Source organism: Epinephelus moara, chromosome 14, assembly GCF_006386435.1.
Source record: "Epinephelus moara isolate mb chromosome 14, YSFRI_EMoa_1.0, whole genome shotgun sequence".
In the NCBI taxonomy this organism is placed as follows: Eukaryota; Metazoa; Chordata; class Actinopteri; order Perciformes; family Serranidae; genus Epinephelus; species Epinephelus moara.
In genome coordinates, this window is record NC_065519.1 from 7,040,215 (window position 1) to 7,061,790 (window position 21,576).

At 40.8% G+C, this 21,576-nt stretch overlaps 1 protein-coding gene across 6 annotated transcripts in view; it reads right to left on the reverse strand.

The window, feature by feature from the left end:
* Positions 1–7,102: 7,102 nt before the first annotated feature.
* Positions 7,103–21,576, reverse strand: part of smoc1 (SPARC related modular calcium binding 1) — a 71,720-nt gene continuing 57,246 nt past the window's right edge. For 4 of the 6 annotated variants that reach the window (XM_050062885.1, XM_050062883.1, XM_050062882.1 and 1 more), the window contains 3 exons: positions 20,685–20,929; positions 19,723–19,756; positions 7,103–10,440 (listed from right to left, as the gene is read on the reverse strand). In XM_050062885.1, the coding sequence (XP_049918842.1) occupies positions 10,401–10,440; positions 19,723–19,756; positions 20,685–20,929 (319 nt within the window). In that variant the 3' untranslated portion in view covers positions 7,103–10,400. Of the gene's footprint in view, positions 10,441–19,702; positions 19,757–20,684; positions 20,930–21,576 lie in introns of all 6 variants that reach the window. The other 2 variants (XM_050062884.1, XM_050062881.1) reach the window with 1 other exon arrangement.

Below are 21,576 nucleotides of genomic sequence, written 5' to 3' on the forward strand. Positions count from 1 at the left end.
TCTTTTATAACCAGGGTTGGAAATTAGCACCAGCCACTAGCCACATGCTGGTAAAATAGGCAAGTAGCTGCTAGATTTGCTTCACTCACCAGCCAAAAAAACAATGGTAATCTACTGAATGGCTGGTAGATTGTGGAATCCACCACCCCCAGTGGCAGTGTGGATCAGTGCGGATCAGTGTGACACTTGTGATCGGCTGTTGAACACACATTGAATAGCATTAAATAATAGCATCAACAGTTTTCAATAATATCTTCCAGTACCGTTAATATATCACCATATACGATTTTAGTTTTATATAGTTTAGAATAGTTTAAAATCGCACACTGCCACACACGCCCTGCCTTTATCAGTCACCTTACGTACATCTTCACCACCTGCACATATGGATTGTGTAAATGAGTAAAATGCACGCTGACAGGCATGGTTTTATAAATCACAATATTCTTTGGCACGCGCAATTTTCACCTGGTGATTTAAACCTGCAAAAACACAGAATAAAGCACTTTCACATTACAAATCAATGTTTCTCTGACACTGTTCAGCATGTTGGAAACGGACCGCTAGACCAGCGCCATGCACCTTTTGTCTCTGGTAAATTAAGATCCAGACATTTTTTGGTTTTTAAATATGAGCTGAATAATCTGCAGAGGTCTTTTCCCTTCAAAAACAAATGAGCCTGGTGATTTAAACCGGTAAAAACACTGAATAAAGCAGTTTCATGTAAAAAAAAAAAATCCATGTTTTCCAGCGCTCTCGTTATTTGCTATGATGGCTGCTGCAAAAATGCAAATGACCCTGTCTAGAGCCAGTGTTTGGTTTGTCCGTTCTGGTCTACCGTAAAATCATGGTGATGCAATGTGGCAATCTCCATAGATGAGGACCCGCTGCCTATGTAGATATAAATGGCTCGTTCAAAAGTAACAAAAACACAATGCTTCTTAATTTCAGGTGATTAAACACTAAAGAAAACATACTTGATATATTCTATTTCTACCAGTATATACTGCTACATCCTACACACTGGACCTTTAAAAACAGTGAGATCATTTTGAACCTTGTGCTACTCTTACAATCATGCTTTGGTAAAATGAAAAAAGTAAACACAGAAAGGCCACTTTGTTTCACCGTAACAGTTAAATAACCAAGTTTTTTTTTTATTAAAATAGTGTAAATTTGCAGGTTCTTTCACTGTTCTTTGTAGTGTGTCTGAAACAGCAGTTCTGCTACAGGTGATACACAATTAAACACCACTGATAGCTTACATGTAATCAAATTGAAATTGATTCTGTCCATGGTAATACTTGTTATGACTGAGTCAGTTAAACACATACAGTACATCTGTGGTTTTGTACCTCTTGTTGTAGTCTTATGAAGGAAAATAAATCTTCATCCAGTTTCATTCCTAAACAGAATGACATGAAGAACCTATGTGTGATATAATGTAATGAGAAATTAAATCATAACTGCAGAGATACATGTCAGCAGCAGCATACTTAATAGCACAGTGTGGGTCAGGATTGGCTGACTGAGGCAGAAATACTGTGTGGTGCTCTTAAGGATAGACTTAAAAGGCGACACCCATCACACAATGCTGTGACAATTTAGAGCCTCGAGGATTTAACAGACAGTACCAGGATGAAGTATGACTCCTCCTCCTCCTCCCGTCACAACAGTCTTAATATTGGTCTAAAGTGCTCCCTGCTCTCTGTCAGCTTCAGACTCTGAATGTATCAGTTTCCAACATCTGTCAGTCTGTCCTGGAGCTGTGACAGGAGCAACATGCAGACATTAGAGTAATCCCCAAACCAGACTGATCCTGATCAAAGAGATCACATCAGGGGGAGCGATGACGCATTAATGGCTAAAGCCTTCCTGACCTGATGCGTTTCTTGTATAATCATCATTTGTGTTCATTATTAAGGGTGATTCTCTGTGTTTACATGTAAATTTGTTTATGTGCCTGTGGGTGGTTTCTGCCTGTGTGGTTGCACATTTTAATAGTGTATCCATGTATCGTATGTGGGTCTCATTACCTCCATTTTATGGTTTTCATGCTTTAGTTTCAGCTGATGAATCGCACTGTCCTTATTGTTGTAGTCTGTTTCTTCATTTCCTCACATGGATCAATGAAGTTTAATCTAATCCAGTCTTTTCAAATGACTGTTTTCGTTTGTGTGTGTGTGTGTTTACATGCTAGTGTGTTTAAACACATCTCTGTATAGGCTACATGTGTGTACATAAGGCATCTCCACTAGTTAAATACATTTTATAAGTGACTCTGCAAAATGAAATCATGTTAGATACACACACACACACACACACACACCTGCCTCTTAATCAAATCCAAATGGGCAGTTGCTGCTTTTCGCGGCCGAGTTGCACGAGCCAAATATATAAAAATATGGAGAAGAAAGATGAACTTAATCATAACGTTGGGTGAGGAAACATTCCTCGGCCTCACCACAAACCACATCATTTGTGCATGAAAATAATCTCTTATCATAAAACTTAAGTAAAATATGTACAAATGAATAGTAAGTGGCCCCTGAGGCCCGGAGGTGATGAAAAGCAGATAATTCCAATCCACAGAAAAACCTGCGCCGCACTGACTCATATGTGAAATACTTGAGCTGTGTTGAAGACAGAAAACAGAAGACCTCCCATAAAACTGTACACTATAAAACTGCGCTAGATTCACATTTTTTAAATCTTTCTTTCTTATTAATGTTGTAAATTATGGAGAGATACTTTCAAAAGTGCTGACAGATGTCATCATTTTCACATTATAGGCATTTGTTTTGTACTTTGTGTACTTTTCTTTATTGCGATTTGTTTTCAGACCTCAGAGAACGTAAAATATTGTGCTTTAAATCATCAAAGTAAAATGGAATCTGTCTGTAGTCCAAAGTAAATGAGAATGAATCCCTGTTTATCCATTTTTTTACCATTTAAATGTTCCCCTGCTTATTCTCATTCTCTCTGTTTGTGATGAAAAATCTACCCACAAAACCCCCCTAATATATTTAACACAGATCTGTAGCACAGTAGAGAATGTATGAGCCCAAAAAAGACAGCATAATTAGCATCGGGGGATAAAATGCATCGTCCACCTGCAAGTTCTGTTCCTGCAGCTGAGTTCTCAATCAGTGTGTGGATACGCCTGTCTGGAACATGACCTCTGACCCCTGAGCCCCAGCCTCCTGGCAGGCAACCCCCTGACCCTTGGCAGGCTCAGGGCAGGTGCTGCTGCAGGAGCAGAGGGCATCAGGCACAAATGGTGAGCAGTGTGCACTGTCATCCCCCCCCCCCCCCCCGCTAATGTTTAGCTATTGCACAGGCTAATTGCCCTCTCTAATTACCTGTAATGGTGTTTGATCTGTTTCTAAGTGTTTCAATGCACAAAAAGGAGGGAAAAAAACTATACAGAATTGCTCATCACATCCAAAACATGTGGGAAATGTAAAATAATAGGTCATTGTAATCGGCTCTAACAGAGCAACTCCTACATGGACAGACATCCTTTATGTCTACATGTTAAGATTTTTGGTGAACAAAGACTAGATCCTTTAATGTAGACATGCTGGATTAGTATATTTTTAGTCATTTTTAGAAGTGATAAACCATATTAAGGGTTCAAATCTTTTAGTAGTACCATTTAAGTGTTCAGACATGTCATAGGTGTGCAAAATGTAGAAAACACAACTTACAAACTACCTGAAACAACATTACGCAGCACCTGTACTGCCCACACATCACTTTCAAAACCTCAAATTCCAGTCCTCACCTATGAAACCCCTTTGGCAAGCCGCCTACCCTCCACCCCACCTTCAACAAAGGAGAAAGCACACACTTTCTAAAACACACACACATGCACATACATCCCGAAGCAGCTGCGTCATTACAAAACTCTTTTGAACTTCACACTGGAAGTCAAATGCCACATGTGTCAGTACAAGACAGATGTACTGCAGCTGCCTCTTGGCTCCAATTTCATCTGTGATACAACCCTTCTCTCCCCTCCCTGCCTCCCCCCATACCCAAACCACCCCCATCACCGGCGACCTCACCCCAAAGCCCTCCTCCGCCTCCCATCATGCACTGACAACATCCGCACCTTTGAAGTGTCATCACTAAATCAGAGAATCTCACATCACAAATCAACGGGCCAAACGGAGTGCAGCTTTGTAGTCAGGTTTTATCTGTCAAAACAGGGTTGCAAATTATTCTTAATCATTTATTTAGCAAACAGAGACTCCACCTTAAGCTAATTGTAAAGTTCAAACAATGTCACCTGTCAGTTTTCATGCTAGCTTTGTAAGAACAGACTCAAATCAATCTCCATTAAAGTTAGAACATTGCAAATCATAACCATCTTTAAAAATATTTATTGCCAGTCCATGGAATTCGATTGGCTCGGCTGATACTGTGCAGTATGTGTGTGCATACCTGGCTAACATGTGAACTCACAGTCTGCAGTGAACCCTCTTAACCACTAGGGGTCACTGTTTAACTCCTTCTACCCCCCTAGGGAGCTGTACTCGAGCTCTATGTCTCTCTACTGCACAAGACTGAGTCTTAATGGAGCGTATTTTGAGTAGATGTGATATAAAACAGTACCAGGATCAGTTCTGTATAGTTGTTGTTATAGTAGTTAAGACGAGTGGAAAAGAAACATTGTAGTTTGAAAAAGAAAAATCCATTTGAACATTGTTTGGATTTTATAATTAATAAGCTTTTACAGCTCCTTCAGTTTGAGTCAAAACAGTTATATACTTGCAAAAAGGTGCATGGTCGCCCTGTAATTTGTGTACATTCATTCTCTCCATATTCTCCAACAAGAGATAAGTGATGGCAACTGTATATCCAAGATTTTGGTGCTCTGGTAGACACATTTAGATCTAAACGGTGAGTTGTTAAACCTTAAATAGCTGATGTTTTTGGCCTTTTGGGGGGAATTAAAATGAGTTGTGAATAGGATGATGCAGTTGGACTTGTAGGCTACACATTCTTCCCTTCTTTCTATCTGTTATCTCTGTTATGCCAGTGGATTACTCTCGTAGGTTGCCATTTTTAAAATCTTGTGCCACTGTCAGGCATATCATAGCAACGCTGTCACTCGTCACTCCTAAGTGACGACGATACATGGGAGAAGTTTGCCGAGAGAGCTTTCTGCCAGAAATCTATTCATTTTAACCCAAACAGCAATTTTCGCCTAACCTTAACCAAGAAACCCCTTCTTGGCCAAAAGCCCTCTGGGCAAATTTCTCCCAGCAGCCAGCGTTGCTTTGATACACCTCACAGCGTCTTCTCATTGGTTGTGACTCATTCTCTGATTGAGTAGTGGAACATAGCATGACAGAAAGGCTGAGAGATGACAGATCAGGAGGGTTTCCATCTATCTCAGTCAGATCACCCTGTCTTAATAGTCTAACCTGTAATATTTCTCTCCAGTAGATTTGCACTCAATTGATTCACAAACAAAGCACGTCCTTTAACATGTCAGTACGGCATGATTCGGTATTTTACGGGAGTTTGGCAACCCTAGTTGTGAACAAAACACCGACATATCATTACCTTAGTGAACTTGTTTGCAAAAACTTTATTTACACACCCAGCAATGGATGCAGCCGCCTGCTACAGTCAAAAACGACGCTATGAGAACAGTGAAAGTGAACCAGAACAGTAAAGTTGCAACACTGAGCTGAAACTCACCATAAAGCTCCATCAAGTTAAGGGGACATTTTTTTACATCATTTCACATATCATTTGATGCAGTGTTAATTTTAAATTGTCGATTTTAGTCCTGCAAGTGTGAAATAACTGGTGTGTTCAGTTGTTGTGACTGTAGGGCATCTACAGACCTTTTTCTCATTATGGCCGCTTTAAATTTATGTCTCAGTTCGGGTGGGAAAAAACACAAACTACCCAGAAAAGTGATACAACCCAGGTGTAAGCTGCTGCTGTGTGCCAAGATGCACTTCATAAACTCTATCAGTGCAGGCTGCCCTCTAAAAAACACCCCTTTTCTTTTTGTTCCCCTCTATTGTTTTGTCTTGGATGAGTTTATTGTGACACAGGTTCAGAGAGCTCAGGAAATGAGACCTATATTAAAGTGGAAAAGCATTTTTGTTTTTTTTGCTTAGCCAAACAGCTGCACCTCAAGCCACATAATTTACATTGACCAATTTCACCCAAAGACAACATGTCTGAGGGTTTTGTTTTCCAACAGATCTAATTTCTTCAGCTATGAATAAGAAATATTGTCAAAACACATTGAGATGGTCTTGAGAAGCCTGTTGGGGCTGTGCAGTGGAAAAGTTGCCGCTCAGCAGAGAGACAAACTTGGCTTCTCCCCGTCAGACTGACAGTCATCTGCGAGCCTCCCTCACTATACGTCCCCCATCGTGATTAGCGGTGATTACTAGCCTGTTAGGTTGTTTTAGATCTCTCATGTGATCTGCAGCTCTGCAGCGTCTGGAAGCACTTCAGCAGACAAACAAGCCCAGTGTTCAAACCTGGACTGAAGCAGGCACTCAGGAGAGACTGCACAGCCGTCTAAGAGAGACGTTTCTTTTCTCATTCTTGGAATAACTGTCCGGTTCAAATCAGACCCGACTGGACTTGTGATTGTTGTGGATTAAGCACCAGATAGATACTGTATACATTCTTGACCGTGTATAGTGATGACAGAAGTCATAAAACACAAGCTGTAATAGTCAAAAAACCCACCACTGATAAAATAAACAGTGCTCAGAGCTTATAACACAGTCTCGTCTAAGCATTTCAACGATGTGAATTAGCTACTGTAACAGCCTAATGTTTGACATGATGTAAACAGAAAAGTATATATTTCTTTACAATAAGTCAGAATGACAGTGAAGTAAGTGAACACCCATATACCCCACAATGAAATTTAGTAAAACAAACAAACAAATAAAGGTTATTGTACATATTTACAATGGGAGCCTTTTTTTGTCTCATGTTCTCGAGCCACTGCAGCGACTCTTGGGACTTTGCTTAAGAAATACACAACTCAAAACAAATACACAACAAGCATTCAGACCACAATAGCAAACTCATGAATCTCCAATTTTCAAACTCAATTGTTCCCAAATGTGAGGAAGAAATTTTATTTACATTCCAAAACTTGTTCATAAGGTCCTTTTCTAGTGTTTTTCCTCCCTGTTCTGTCATTTTCCTCTTCATCAGACACCCTGGGGGATATTTTTAAAGACTTACTGCATTGTCTTGCTTAAGGTGGCAAAGCTCCAAGTATGTGTGGTGGTAAGTGTTTCACAGAGCAGGACTGACATCAACTGTTTGAGGGCAGACAGTGAATGTGTTTACATGCACAAAGTGTACTCCGATATTACTGGGGAGACTCAAATATTTATTTTAGGAACTGGCATTTGTAAATGCCACATCTTGTTTACAATGACTGGGATAAACGTGAATATGACAGCTGAAATGGGCTGATATTAACGGGATGCGGAGCCATGTAAACACCTTACTCCATTTACTGGTTGGGTTTAGTCATCTGTGCCACCTCTTTTTTTCCTGGTACTAATAAGAATATTAAAAAGTCATTCTCTGGACTATGATGTGTTTTGGAAAAATAAAATCCCCACCAGGGGGTCTCTGTCAGAGATTAGGTAATGTTGTTTGTAAAGGTAGCCAGTAGAGCCCAATCACTAAACACTTTGTGGAAAACATCTAAACATGCAGAATTCACCACTAACATACTGGAAATACTTTTTAGCTGTCAGGTTTGATTGTGTAGAAAAGCATTAACTTAGTAGAGTAATAAAACTAGGCACACTGACTTATAACTTGACATAACATTACACATAGAACAAAAGAGTTACACAAAATATGTGTAAATCAATGGCCTCCGTTGTGGTTTGAACTTAAAACTGCATTAATTCATATTTTTTAAATATTAACATTGGATTCAATGGATTGTAAAAGAGGTCTCTCTTACAGACGAACTTCCAGAGAATTATCACCCAACTCAGCCGCTCTTTCTGTGTTTCTTTTGAAGTTTCTGTATGTAACTTTCAGAAAATTACAATTTATGACACCTCTTTCTGAGACCGTTAAGTGGACTGCAGTCAACATCCTGTTGCTCCCACCATGTAGCCGTTAGCAAGCAAAACAGTGACGTGACATATACGAGTGAACATGATTGCCCAGCATCATGTTCATGGAATGCTGGAAAATAAATCACAATCATATTTAGACTAATGTCACCGTCTGTAATGTTCCTTTGTTGGCTCTGTGATATTAACTAGCTTGCCATTTGCAAACTCCTAGGTAACGTTACGAAGCAACCAACAGCAGAGCCATGTGCCATAGCTAAGTCACAGCTAGCTTGCTAACCTTAGCTTAGAGAATGCGTAGCTCATTTGGCCGTCTAGCTAGCTGTAACTAAGCTATGCTGGTGTTGGTTGCTTCATAATGTAACCTGATAAAGTAATTTGCAAACCAGCCTCTGGGGTCTCAAAACTGTAGCTGAGATTATTCACTCAAGACAATATTTTGGTATGTTCGCTAGCTAGCAATTCACCCGCATTAGCAAGCAGGCTAATGTTAGCTAATGTTGGCCTGCTAAAATCTAAATAACACAATATATTTCATGCCAGTTTTTTCTTCTAGGACTTCTAGGACTTTTTAACACAGGGGCACTGAATTTGAATTTTGAATTGAGTGTGTATTAAACCACAAATGAGACAAGACTTGGCTAGTGCAGCCCGTGGTTGCACTAGCTAACCTTAGATACTGATGCACAGGTAACCAGGTTCAGTCTTTAAGTTAACATATAATCTGGTCACCCATTGGCATTAAAAGAAACAATTAATACATGTAAAAAGTAACATACAGAACCTTTAACTCATTTTTTAAATTTACTTTATAGCGGTTTTCGGCAAATAAGCCATGGTAAACCGGCTATAATGCTACCTGCTCTGCACCAAACACCAGACAGACAGTTAGCAATTAGTTGGTGAACGTAGTGGAGCGTTTATCAGCCTAAGAACCGGATATTTCCCTCAGCAGTTGGTGGAGACCAAAAAAAAGAAGAGCTCAATATTGGACTTGGGATGATAATGTTGCTCTCTGTTGGCTCCATCTGTAAGGAGGCAACTCATGTTAGCCATAACAACTTTATGAGGCAACTGTAATTCAGAGAGATGTGTTTAAAAAATGAATTAATGCAGCTTTAATATGATACTGTCACATGCATGTAGAAACCTGCTTTGTGTTACAGTGTGAAGCTGTGTTAGTACACTGCTAGGACTGTGTGTGTACTGTACCAGTGTTGGGGGGGGGATGTGTGACTTTAAAAGTACTCATATTACCTTTGTAATTACTGACAGCTGCTACACATTTCAGTTCTCACAATCTGTTTCTATTTGATTTTTCTTTTTTTTTTATTACTATTATTATTTGATTTTTTTGTTAGCACAAACTTTATGAACAAAAAAGGTAGAAAAAGTAAAAACCTCAAGGCATCTTGTGCAGACAACATGCTAATAACTGAAAAAACTACAAACTACATACAACATAATGGTCTTGCATTGGTTTTGGATTGTACAAATAGCACACCTTTAAGTAACTGTGTAGTAAGTAACTCAGTACTTACAGCTTTCCCCAACACTGGTATGTACTGAACAAAATACAGACGTAACACATCTCAGACATTGTCCACAAAGATCAGATTCTTAAGCCAAATGTTAATGTATCTAGAAAGTTCTGTGCAGTGCAAGGGGATTCATTCAGCTAATTCTGTGCTGATAAATTAGACTTAATGGTCACAGTTTAATTCTAATACATGCCGTTCACTTAATATTGCATGCTCACATACAACATTACACATTCTTTTAGATTGGTCTAGCTCCTCTTTTGAGCATCGAGCAACATTTGGGCTGAATGTGACTCACTGTAAGCTCCTCTTCAGTGAGTTACCACTGGCCTGTGTGCTGCTATCTGTAACGGGGGAGATTTAAGCTTAATTTAATGGCCATAAAATGTGTGTTAGTGCCTGTTCCTGTGATGTGAGGACAGAACGAATCACAACAGCAGACTGAAACACAAGGGGAAATGTGGTAACATGCACATCTTCCAGTGGTGAGCCTGTCATCTTTTTACAAATATATTCTCATTCTTACATCGACCTTTTCAGTCACTTAAAGAGAAAAAAAAAACAACAACACACGTACAAACAGATAAAATGTCAAACATAGGGAGGAGAAAGTGCAAATATTTTGGCGCCGCTTCGTTTTCGTGTTTTTCCGTTCACTTTTTTGAAACTCAGGAACTTCCTAATTTTTCTGCTCCATCTTTCTCTTTCCTGTCAGCAAGCGTACAGATGCCTTCCCTCTGTGCCCTCTGCTCTCGTCTCAGCTTCTGGATCCTTCTCTTCTCACACCAGACGACCTACTGCGAACAGAAAGAGAGACAGGCGCACAACAGAGGGGGGAAAAAAAGAAAATGTATTCACTCATCTGTTTTAGTGTCCAGCATGCAGATGCTCTCACACATAGCTGTTGCGTGACAGACGATGGCATCTTTCCACAGGCAGAAGCTCACTTAGACGGACTCTCACACAATTTAAATAATGTATCTAACGTCTATTATAGTTCAGTAAAAATGTTGCGTTTCTGAGTGACAACACCTGTGCATATGGAAAGCAGATCCATCCTCTGCAGCTAAAAATATTTCTCCCATGTGTCATCATCATAATTTTCCTTAAGTTAAATAATTTAACAGACTCCAGTCCAGACTGCGATTTTTTTATTTAGCTAAGAACCAAAAATAAATGTACTATTTCATCATTTATTTTTATTTGCCTTGCTGTTTTTTCTCTATATATATCACTTCTATTAAAAGTCACTCAACTTCCACAATGTAGTGTGACGTAAATCCATTTTGAAAATTCACATCTATTTACTTCCTGTCAGCTCTACAGTAACATTTTTGCCTTCGACAGTGCTTTTTCGCCCATTTAAGTTAAATATTTCTCTTTTCAAAGTAAGCTTTGTACATATTGTTAATAGTATTTACCATTCGTTGTATGTGTTATTTATTTAAGATTATTTTTTTTTGCCTTTTTTGTCTTTATTAAAAAAAAAGAAAGAGTCAAGATTAAGCATGAAAGGGGGAGAGAGAGAGGGGGGATGACATGCAGTAAAGTGCAGCAGGTTGGAATTGACCCTGCAGCCTTGTGGCAAGGACATTGCCTTATACATTAGACGCCCGCCCTACCCACTGATCTACTGGGCACCTGTTTATAGTGCTTTTGATCATTTTCGTAACCATCTTACTGTCTTGGATAACGGTTAGCAGCATTAACAAGTCACTTTTGGTGTGTCTCAAATCACATACTTCCGTTAGTACACTTCCATGTAGTATACTATGTGCACTATGTACTTATTGGCGTAGTGCGCAGATTTCAACAGGGTAGTGTTGTCTCAAACCAAACACGGCCGTTGTGCACTTTCCGGAAATGACGACCCCAAATTTCGACCTCTTCTTCCTCTTTTAATGTAACCAGCCAGTGGAGCATTACCGCCACTGTTTGCCACAACGTCAAAATGTGCAGCTGTTAGCTAGTTAGCAAACTAGCATTAGCATTCGCGTTATCGTCCGCGGTGCCAAATCATTACAGACTGCTAAATGAACCCAATAAACATACTGCTGGCTTATACCCGACAACAGTATAGTTGTGCTTTGTGCAAAAAACACATGTATAACTTTTGTACAATGCAGCAACATTCACGGTCGCACAGTCCTCGGCCGCCATTTCCAGTTTGAAAAGTGGTCCCTCCACTTCTGCTAAGTAGCCAAGATGGCAACCATTGAGGGCGAAAAGTGTCCATAGTTCCAGACTCAACTTCTTGATAGTTTTGAGTGCACCATCCGGGTACTCATAGTGCACTGCATTTTTCTATACTTCTCAGTGTGAACGCACTTAAAATGTACTCAAGTACGCGATTTGAGACACAGCATCAGTGTAGCACCAATGTCAGCCTGATTTTCAGAGCTTAGCTAACATAGGTTGCTACTGCTCTGTTTTAAACTCTGCGTCTTGTGAAAGCGAGCAGTAAAAGTTCATAGAGCTGACTGCCCTCATGAAGTTGACAATGCTTTTCTGTTTTAGTAGCTGGTTAGAAAAGCTAACTGACTAACCTCGCTATTAAAATGATCAAAAACTCATCATACAAAATGAATGATAAATACTATTAACAATATATGCAAAGCTAATTCTGAAAGTTAATTAACTAACTTAAAATCACTAACTTCAGAGGCAAAGGTAACGTTATAGTTGAAAATAGTCTACCATCTAGCGTGTTGTTCATTACAATTAAAAATGCAATATGGAGCAAAGTCTGTTACTGTCTTAAGTAAAAACAGTGAAAATGTTCATCTATTTCAGTTTGTCACTTTTATTTTTTCTCTCCCTCAGCAACATGTCAGCTTTCTTTACCATCTGTTTATCTTGACTTTTTTTTAAGTCACCTCTACAGGATAAAGTCAGTGGTTAATAGCTTAAATTTGGCTGTGAAGCAGCTGTACCCTGCACCCATATCCACCATCACATGTGGTGACGTTATGTTACAGCCAAACTATAACTCAACACTCTCTGAAGTTGTGTTGCGTTCGTGTTGCATGGGACAGTCAGTGTGCTGCACAAGGGATGGACTGCTCACTCATCAATCAGATGAGTGGGTGAGGGAGGGAGGGAGGGAGGGAGGAGAGGCCTTGGAGGAAAGGAGATGGGTAAAGAGCTTAGATTGCTTACAGATGGCTGTCAGATGGGAGCAGAGGTCCTCCTGAGCTCTGTGAGAGCTCCGGCTGTGTGTGAATGTGTGTCTGAGTGTGTATGTCTGTTTACATGTTTGTGCATTTGAGATGGGGCTGTATTTGTGTGAATATTGTATGTCTTTCCATGTATCTGTATGTTGCACGCATGCATAGGGTTGAGTTTGCAGTTTGTGTCTGGACTTTCTACTGGCCTACATGAAGTTGTGTGTGTGAGACAGCAGCCGGTGGGGGTGGGGATGTGCAGGTGCAGGTGCACTCTCTGTCAGTGCTGGTTATGTTAGCCATGAAATAAAAGTCCAGCTGATTTCAGCTTCTGTAGTCTCAGGAGCTGAGTTTGCTTCAGAGTCAAGAATTCTCAAACTTTAAAGCATCACAAACCCTCCAGCACTCCATAAATCACAGATTACCTTCCATGTGAGTGAGTCCTGTAGTGAGTGCTTTATACTTTAAGTGCATGAGGTAAAATGTTATGACCAGCTATTTCTACCATGACTAGTAGGATGCAGGTGACTACTGTTGACATTTTTATATAAATAAATGTTGATTTTTCTTTACTGCCTGTTACAAAAACACAACACTAAATCAACTTGTATCCACCCAGTTCATAAAATATTTTCTTTTTTCTACTTTAAACACAAACAGCAAAAACTCAATGTACAAGACGTGATGCGGTTTACATGACGTGCCACCACAACAGCAGATGTGGCAAACAGTGTGCTTACTTCACAGTACAGCTAAGGATTGAAAGGGAGGCAGGTTGGAATCAAACCTTGGCCACCGCAGAGGACCTGGCTTATACAGGACACACACTCTTCCAGGTGAGCTAAAGGTCATCCCAGATTTCACATTAATCTTGCCAGATATTGAGCATAGCGTTAGTTCAGGCAGGACACGGTGTGAAGCTTAGCTCACATCCCAGCTACATCAGCTGATCTGAAGCAGCCCAGTCCACAGATGGATGAGCTGATAGATCACGATTCCTTTGTATGCAACTAAATTGGCAAATCTCATTCAGAGGATCCTGTTTAAACTGCTCTGGCCTGCCTACTGTTGCTGTTTCCTCTGCAAGCCGCTTTGCAACTCGCCTCCACCCCAGCTCCTCCTTTTCATGCTGTGTCTGACTTATCAATATCATTTCTGTTTGTCATTGATGCTGCTCTGTTCTGTTTCTGGAGGGTCTTTGCTGCTGCTCTCCCTGACTTAGGTCTTCCATGTAGGCGCATGGAAGGGCAGGGAGGTGTGCTCTCTCTGCCTTAGGCTTTTTGCATACGCCCAAGGAAAGGCAGAGGGGCCCCAGAACAGAGCCATACCGCCAAATATAATACTGCAAATGGATGCAAATACAGTTTTCTTTGACTTAAGTGGTCCTGACTGAACTTACGTAGATTGTTTGGCTCGACCCATATCATCAGACAGGAGGAATGACCTGTCAACATTTGCATCCTCATGTCTTGCAACATTAATTTAGGTCAATACAGATTATAAAGAAATCATGGAGAGATATTTGAATGTTGAAGTATTGCAGCTCTAAGATTCAGACCAGCTGTTCCTTGACTGAAGTTTGGCCTCTCTGGTGTTAATGGATTTTTAAGTTACCTTCAAGCAAGAAGTTGCAGCTCAATAACAAGAACTGTAGTATTTTTCTACATTCACTGTCATAAAGTCTTTACCTTGGCAGCACCAGTGGCATGTTCTACCTGTTAAACTATGCAACAGCACAATATTTCCTGATAGCTCTCTGCAGTGAAGTCATGCTGTTCCTCTCTTTAGTTCAGATAAATGTCTCTGTTGTGAGGAGCTGAGCCACAGTGGTGCTGATGAATCGACTTTGCAATTACCAGGCTCCAGAGCAGCGAATGGTCCTCTCCCTCTTCTCCTCGCAGTCACTGAGGACACTGTCTGTGCCATTAACAACACAAAGCTGCCTTGCCTCTCCCTGGACACCTTGGCCCCACTTGTGATAAAGAGCTGAAAGCAGATCCTGTCTGACAGTGAATCGCCTCACCTCGCCTGGGACCAGCCAATAAAGACGCTTGGCTCAAGAGCTGGGAATCATGGTATACCAGCACATGGTTGCAAGTGGGGGGGGAAGGGCTCGGCTAAGGAGGTGGATACACAGCCCTGAGTTTACCCTCAGCCCATAAATAAGGATTATTTTTTGGTCAACTCATCACCAGGGTAACAAGTAGTGACGGTAAGCAAAGCGAAGCTTATCTAACTGTCACAGCCCTCTCGGTTGACCGCTGTTACCTTAAACGCAGCACAGTGTGTCGAGCTGATGTCACAGTAATTAAAACACAAGTGGTGTGGAGTAATTGCTGTTGGCTCTGAGAGGACGGGGCTCTGGGCTCTCTAATGGTCCTGCAGCCTCTGTGCCAGGCCTGCCTCATAATGCCCTCCTTTCATTCCTGCCTAATGACAGACACAGCCAGGACAAACAGGAGAGGAAGAGACCAGAGAGCAGGGAAGGAGACGAGAAAGGAGGAGAGGAGTATGACAGAGAACAGCAGACGGGACATATCTGACTGTTTTTGTCCACCTTCAGATACAGAACAGTGCAGGAAGTTTCAAAGCACCTTTGACAGGTGATCAGCCCCTGAATGCTTTCAGTGAAGAGGTGGCGATATTTCTTAGGACTCAAACACATGCTGCGCCGCTTTGCCTGCACACTACATTGTTGTCAATGTAGATGCGCAGAAGGCGGGTCTTAAAAGCAAGAGTGACACTGATGCAACAACGAATCACAGCTGGCAGATATCTTTTTAATTTCCTCTGTAAATATCAGTCCATGATAAATATGGAGGAGCAGTTGATTTTAGTGCATGTTAGTGTTGCAGGGTATACTGGTACAGATGGTAGACCACGGTACTTAAACACCACGGTACATATGATACCATAATGTTGGAGTACCGTAGTACTGCGGTACCTCACGGTACCACTACTGTGGGGTAAGTTCAAAGTCCAATCGCAAGAGGGTGAGTGTCCATGCGCCGTCCAATAACGGCACGTGCTGGCCACCTGGCACTCAATATGCTGCTGCAGTGGTTTGTTTTCCAGTGACATTTCAGGTATTAGCTGAGCTACTGAGTATCTTTAGGCAGTGAAAGTTATTTTTTATTTCTTTTTACTTGTAGGCTAGATTTGTTTATATATGCTACAGTGATTTGTTTTCCACAGAGCTCTATGGTGCGAGCATTTTACTCGCATTTGCGACTAAAAATAGTTTTGTACGAGCAAAAGAAATCATTCAGGAGCACGCTGTGCGAATACAGATTTCAACCAGCAGCAGAAATGAAAGGCGAATCCTGCCGGTTGTGGGTTGAACGGGGGTCACAGACAGGAATACAGCGGAGCACTATAGCCACCGCAAGATAACGTGGTTTACCGGCGACCGAGAAGCCCGGCTCCAGGTCTAATAATTTCCTCTTTGTTGGTGTCATGACTGCCTAGCAGTACCTGAACAGCCGAGCCATGGCAGCACACAGGTATGTGACGTGTCAGAGGAGAAACGAGCCGTTCACATTTCTCTCTTTGTGGCAGGTTAACGGTCCACAAACCTCACCACACTTAAGGGACTGTTCTTAACTTGTCAGGGGAGGAGGGTGGCTGGTTGATTTTTGGTTGATTTTGATTTTATTTATTTTATTTTGATCCCCCCTATGTTAATCACTTATTGATGCCGTTTTTGAAGTATGAATAAGTCAATAAGTAATTTATTCCATTGAAATATCATGGATGTATTATAGAAAAGTGATTTATCTTTTTATAAATGTTAAAAGGCACATCTGCCTCATTTTTGCTGTGGTATTGTAATACTACTCAGAACCGTGATACTGTCACTGGTATCGTACTGTGACAACACTAGTGCATGTGTACCTGAAGCTTTACATCTGTTCTACAGACAATATTTTAATACACCAGAGGAAGATCAGCTCCGAACTTTGGATTTCTGGTTGCTTTGTGAAAAAAAATATTTTGAAATTCTTTTCTTAACACAAAGAAGAAATGTTTCTTTTCAAAGGTCGCTTACTCCGTCTTCTTATTGGCCTACAACACTCAGGTTGAACACCTGGCTTGAAAACTGACAGACAGGATCAAACAGGATCAAAGCTCGTTTCTCTTGAAAAACAAATTCACTGTACTATCTACACTGGATCACGTAGATACCTGTATGCTCATGTTTCTGCCACCACCCTTAAACCACTGGATAATTTATCACAATCCCATTCAATTCTTTACTTAAGACAGCTGTGAGTGAAGAAGTTATATGTTACACTGACTTCTAGAAAACACCAGCATACCAGTGTTTCATTTAGAAGTCCTTTCTATCTAAGTTGCCGAGATATGCAACAGCCTTAGTGAAGCTCAAACTGAAAAGCCATGACACCAGATCACAGGACAGATTGGATAAGTTCCTCAAAACAACTTTAAAATGGGGAATTCTGGTCCTTGTACTATACACCTCACTGTGTGTCTGTGTGTCTGTGTGTCTGTGTGTCTGTGTCTGTGTGTGTCTGTGTGTGTCTGTGTGTGTGTGTGTGTGTGTGTGTGTGTGTGTGTGTGTGATGACTGAGCTGTGGTATGTAGTATGTAAACTTCTAGATTCTTGTAAAAGAGATCTTGATCTCAGCGAGACTTCCTGAATAAATGATTATCGGTAAACTTTGTGTTGGTCCATTTTTGACCCAGAGTTTAAGAATACTCCACGTTTCTATCATTCACCAGCAATTATAACTGTACATCGTTCAACCTCCGTGTAAAGTCACGACTTCAGTCTGAAGTTGTGCATGCTGTGATTGTACTGGACGTACTGTGTGTTGCAGAAAAAATTTACAACCACTCATGCTCAACAACAGCTCTGTAAGCACTCACAACAGATCCTCTAATATCTTATAATTGCGTTTTCCCATATTTGGTGTGTTTTTGTGCGTGCAATCATTCGTACATGCACACCCGCATGTGTTTGTACTTATTCAAAAATATGTTTACGTCTTTCTAAATGGAATTAAGACTTCTGAAAAGAACATCATGAACTCTGCTGTCAGAACCCATTGCAACAAGTTTAACAGTGAAACATTTTGTGTTTTGTTCATCACAGTGAAGGAGACATAATGCCGAACCACCAGACCTGCTGCTAACCAGTGGCCCGACTGTGAGAAGAGAAATTCATCGCCCTGGGCTTCTGTTACATATCTCATCTATAATGAGGATTCCAGTCTCTCCAGAGAATGGATGCCACCCTCTGCAGCACTTCAAAACTCACACAAGGTATTCAGATGTTTTCCTTCGCTGCTGCCAACATGTCGAGACCGAGGAGCCTCATACAGATGTGCTCCACTATGCCCCACATGCTTACAATCCTTCACCAAAAAGCACACACTGTAAACTGTAAATATGTCCAACAACACTCCAGTGACGATCCGAAGCTGCGACAGAGCATGATGAGATTTAACGTCTGGCAACGGCAGCTTGACTTAAAGGGATCCAGGCCATTGAGGATCAGCTAGGCATACCTGAACACAGTGGCCGTCTATCTTAGTCAAGGCAGAATGTTGCCATATGTTCTTACAGACTCCTGCTTCTTTCATGCAAGCTTCCTCTGTCTCCGTCTCTCTTTACATACCTCACTCTCTCCACAATCATCACTAGCCCAGAGTGCCTGAGTGGCAGCATGAGGAGCCGTATAAAGCTGTCAGGCCGTTTACCTCCAGCTCTTAAGCATGGAGGTGAGAGATTAGGTGACCACAGGGAAAACAACCGGCCGAGCCTCCTTCACTGCTCTTCCAATACTGTGGCTGTTTATCCTGGCAGCTGTGCCCAGGGTCCAAGAGGCCTGACGTTATGCCCGCTCCGAGCCACTGTTCTCCAGGCGCGGCGGGCCAGCGCCAGGGTAAACACATGACCTCAGTGCTATGTTGTGCTGAACCGGCCCAGTGGCCAGAGTCAACAGCACCAACGGGACCAATAATCTCTTGATGGGGGGCGATCCTGACGGATCGAAAAAGAGATTAAGAAAAGAAGGAGAGTCTAAAAGATAAAGACAATCAGCAAAATGTATGATGATTCCTTTGTTGCATTTTAGACTCTTTGAGCCAATTTCTTGTTGTTTCAATTAAAGTAGGAACAAGAAAAAGATGTCACAAATGTCTAGAGCTGAAAAAATTGAGTAGTTGATTGACATAAAATTAATTGGCAACTATTCAAATAATCGTTTCAGTAATTTTTCAAGCAACATCCTGCAGTTTCAGCTGCTCAAATGTGAGGATTTGCTGATTTGCTTTTTGTCGTTTAAGATGGTAAATTAAATAGCTTGATTTTGGATGGATGCTCAAATAAAAGAAGACTGGGCTTTAGTAAATTATTCCACTACCCCATTTTTCACTTTTGTGTTACATTTTATGGACAAAATGATTGATTAATGGAGAAAATAATCAGCAGATTAACCAATGAAATGCAAATAAGTGTGAGTTCCAACCCTGTAAAAGTCATCTGAAGAGCTGGCTTCAGGTTTTTCAGGCCTATTAATCAGAATAAAACCACAAATGTCATTTTTGTCTTAATGATCATAACATTAGATGAGATGTCACTCCCTGGAGACAAAATCTGACTCTTACTGAACCACCCTCTAAAATATCAGCTAATAACAACACACACCACGCATTACTGCACGTCCATACAGATACATCAGGACATAAACTTCAAACTGAAATTTTCGGTGCTCATCACATAAAGCTTTGCATGTATATCAGGTGCTGCTGTGTCAACTAGCTGTACGCATTTCAGCAATATGCATGTTAATGTGTTACACAATAAGCCAACTACAGCGCTCAGAGCCGGAGGCAGCCAGAGTTAGTGAAAGCATATTAGTTTGCCTTACTGAACAATTTTGTCCCTTGCCTTGTCCCTTGGCTGCCACTTGTTGTTGAGCTACCTGCAGAAGAAAAACAACAAAGGTTAGAGAGGTGGATGTCTTGCTCTTAAGTCACCTTGAAATATGCCATGAAAGAAAATAAAAATAAAAATAGTACAATTTAAATATAGCATCATTGTGCGTCAATACAGCTCCTGCAAAAAAATCATTGTCGACATTGTGACAGTTTACATTATCATTTGTGTGTTAAATGTGTTTTACAACCTCTGAACATCTCCTAACTATTAAGAAATTAATTTTAGTTTTTCTCTTGGCTGTTTTAACACTTGGATGGTAGCTGGCAGCAGCCTCTCACTGTGAGCAGCTCTGACAGTTGTTAATGATCTCTATTAGAACCAGTCTGTATACTCATGATGAGTAGTTACAGTTTTCCGGCCCAGACAGTGCCGAGGATCCACTAATACATTAGCCTAGTCTAAATATTCATCAGTGAGTGCTAAGTGGAGCAGTGCACCTTATGTAGACTGCCAACACATCTGTTTGTCACATGCACCACACATACTTCATCCCTTCCTCTAAATGACTTGACTTTCTAAACCGATGACATGATGAAAATATTAGTAAAAATCTCATGTGGGAATGAATGGAAATGGTTCTGTGTATTATACTTTACACTTATGCACTTGGCAGTTTTAAAAACACATGGAAATTAGTCATCCTGACACAACCAAGCACCCCTTTTATTCTCTTAAATCCTAAATCTGACATTTTCATGAGAGATTTCATTTGTTTTATTTTCATAGAAGTAGCTGTTGAGCTGTAGACCATGAGATCTGTGTACCAAGGGGCATCTCTAACTAGTTGTTATAGGAGACAGGAGTCTATATGCAGATTTTCCCAGCTGGCCTGAGGTCACACTGGAGTCATGACCCTGCTCTATGACCCTGCTAACACTCTCAACCATCAAGTTCTCCCCAGCCTTCCTTACCCTCCTTGCTGACGCCCAGGCAGCCTTTCAGCTCCTGCAGGGAGATGGCTCTGTCCTTATTCAGGTCGCAGTAGTCGGTGAACTTGCGGGCGCATTTCTTGGGTTTGGCTTTCTTCTTCAGGTACCTCTTAAACGGCTTTAGCTCCTTCTTGTTGATGTCGTGACTGCCGTTGTTATCCAGCTGGGCGAAGTACCAGTGCACCACCCTCTCCTCTAAAGTGTGACTGGGATCAGGCTCAACAAACCTGATGGAGAGGTTAAACATGAATGTTTCAACACACTGAATGGAGGGCTGCTCGATTATGGCAAAATACACTCAGTTATTTGGTCAACATTGAGATCACAATTATTTAACATGATCACTCATTGACTTTGGAAACGCCCATTTGTTGAACTCTTTGCCTTTTTTTCTTTCTTGAATTTAATTCTAATTAAAAACAAATAAAAAATCTGATAAATGATGTGATAAATAACATTTAAAGATTAACACAACACAAGAGGAGAGGAAGAGACTCCCTGCTATTGACAAAAGAGCCGTGGACTGTGATCATCCTGAGCAGCATGCATGGGAATGAATTCCAGTATATTTTTGAACCATAATATATTTAAATATACTTTATTTCTCACTTTTCCCCTGTTGGTCTTGATAAGTTGCTAAATTTGTCACTAGTTGCTTTTTGGAAATAAAGTTTCTCAGAGGGTCTAAGAAAAGTTGCAAAGTCTAGTGAGCAAGTCGCCAAGTTGGCAACTTTGAGCATGCTGCTGTAAAGGAAGGGAGTGCAAGCCAAAATGATTGTGAAACGGAATGATCATTTCATAATAATTTCAACTCGATTATCTTGTTTTCATTATCATTTTAAGCCAAAATTGTAATTAAAAAAGACATATGATT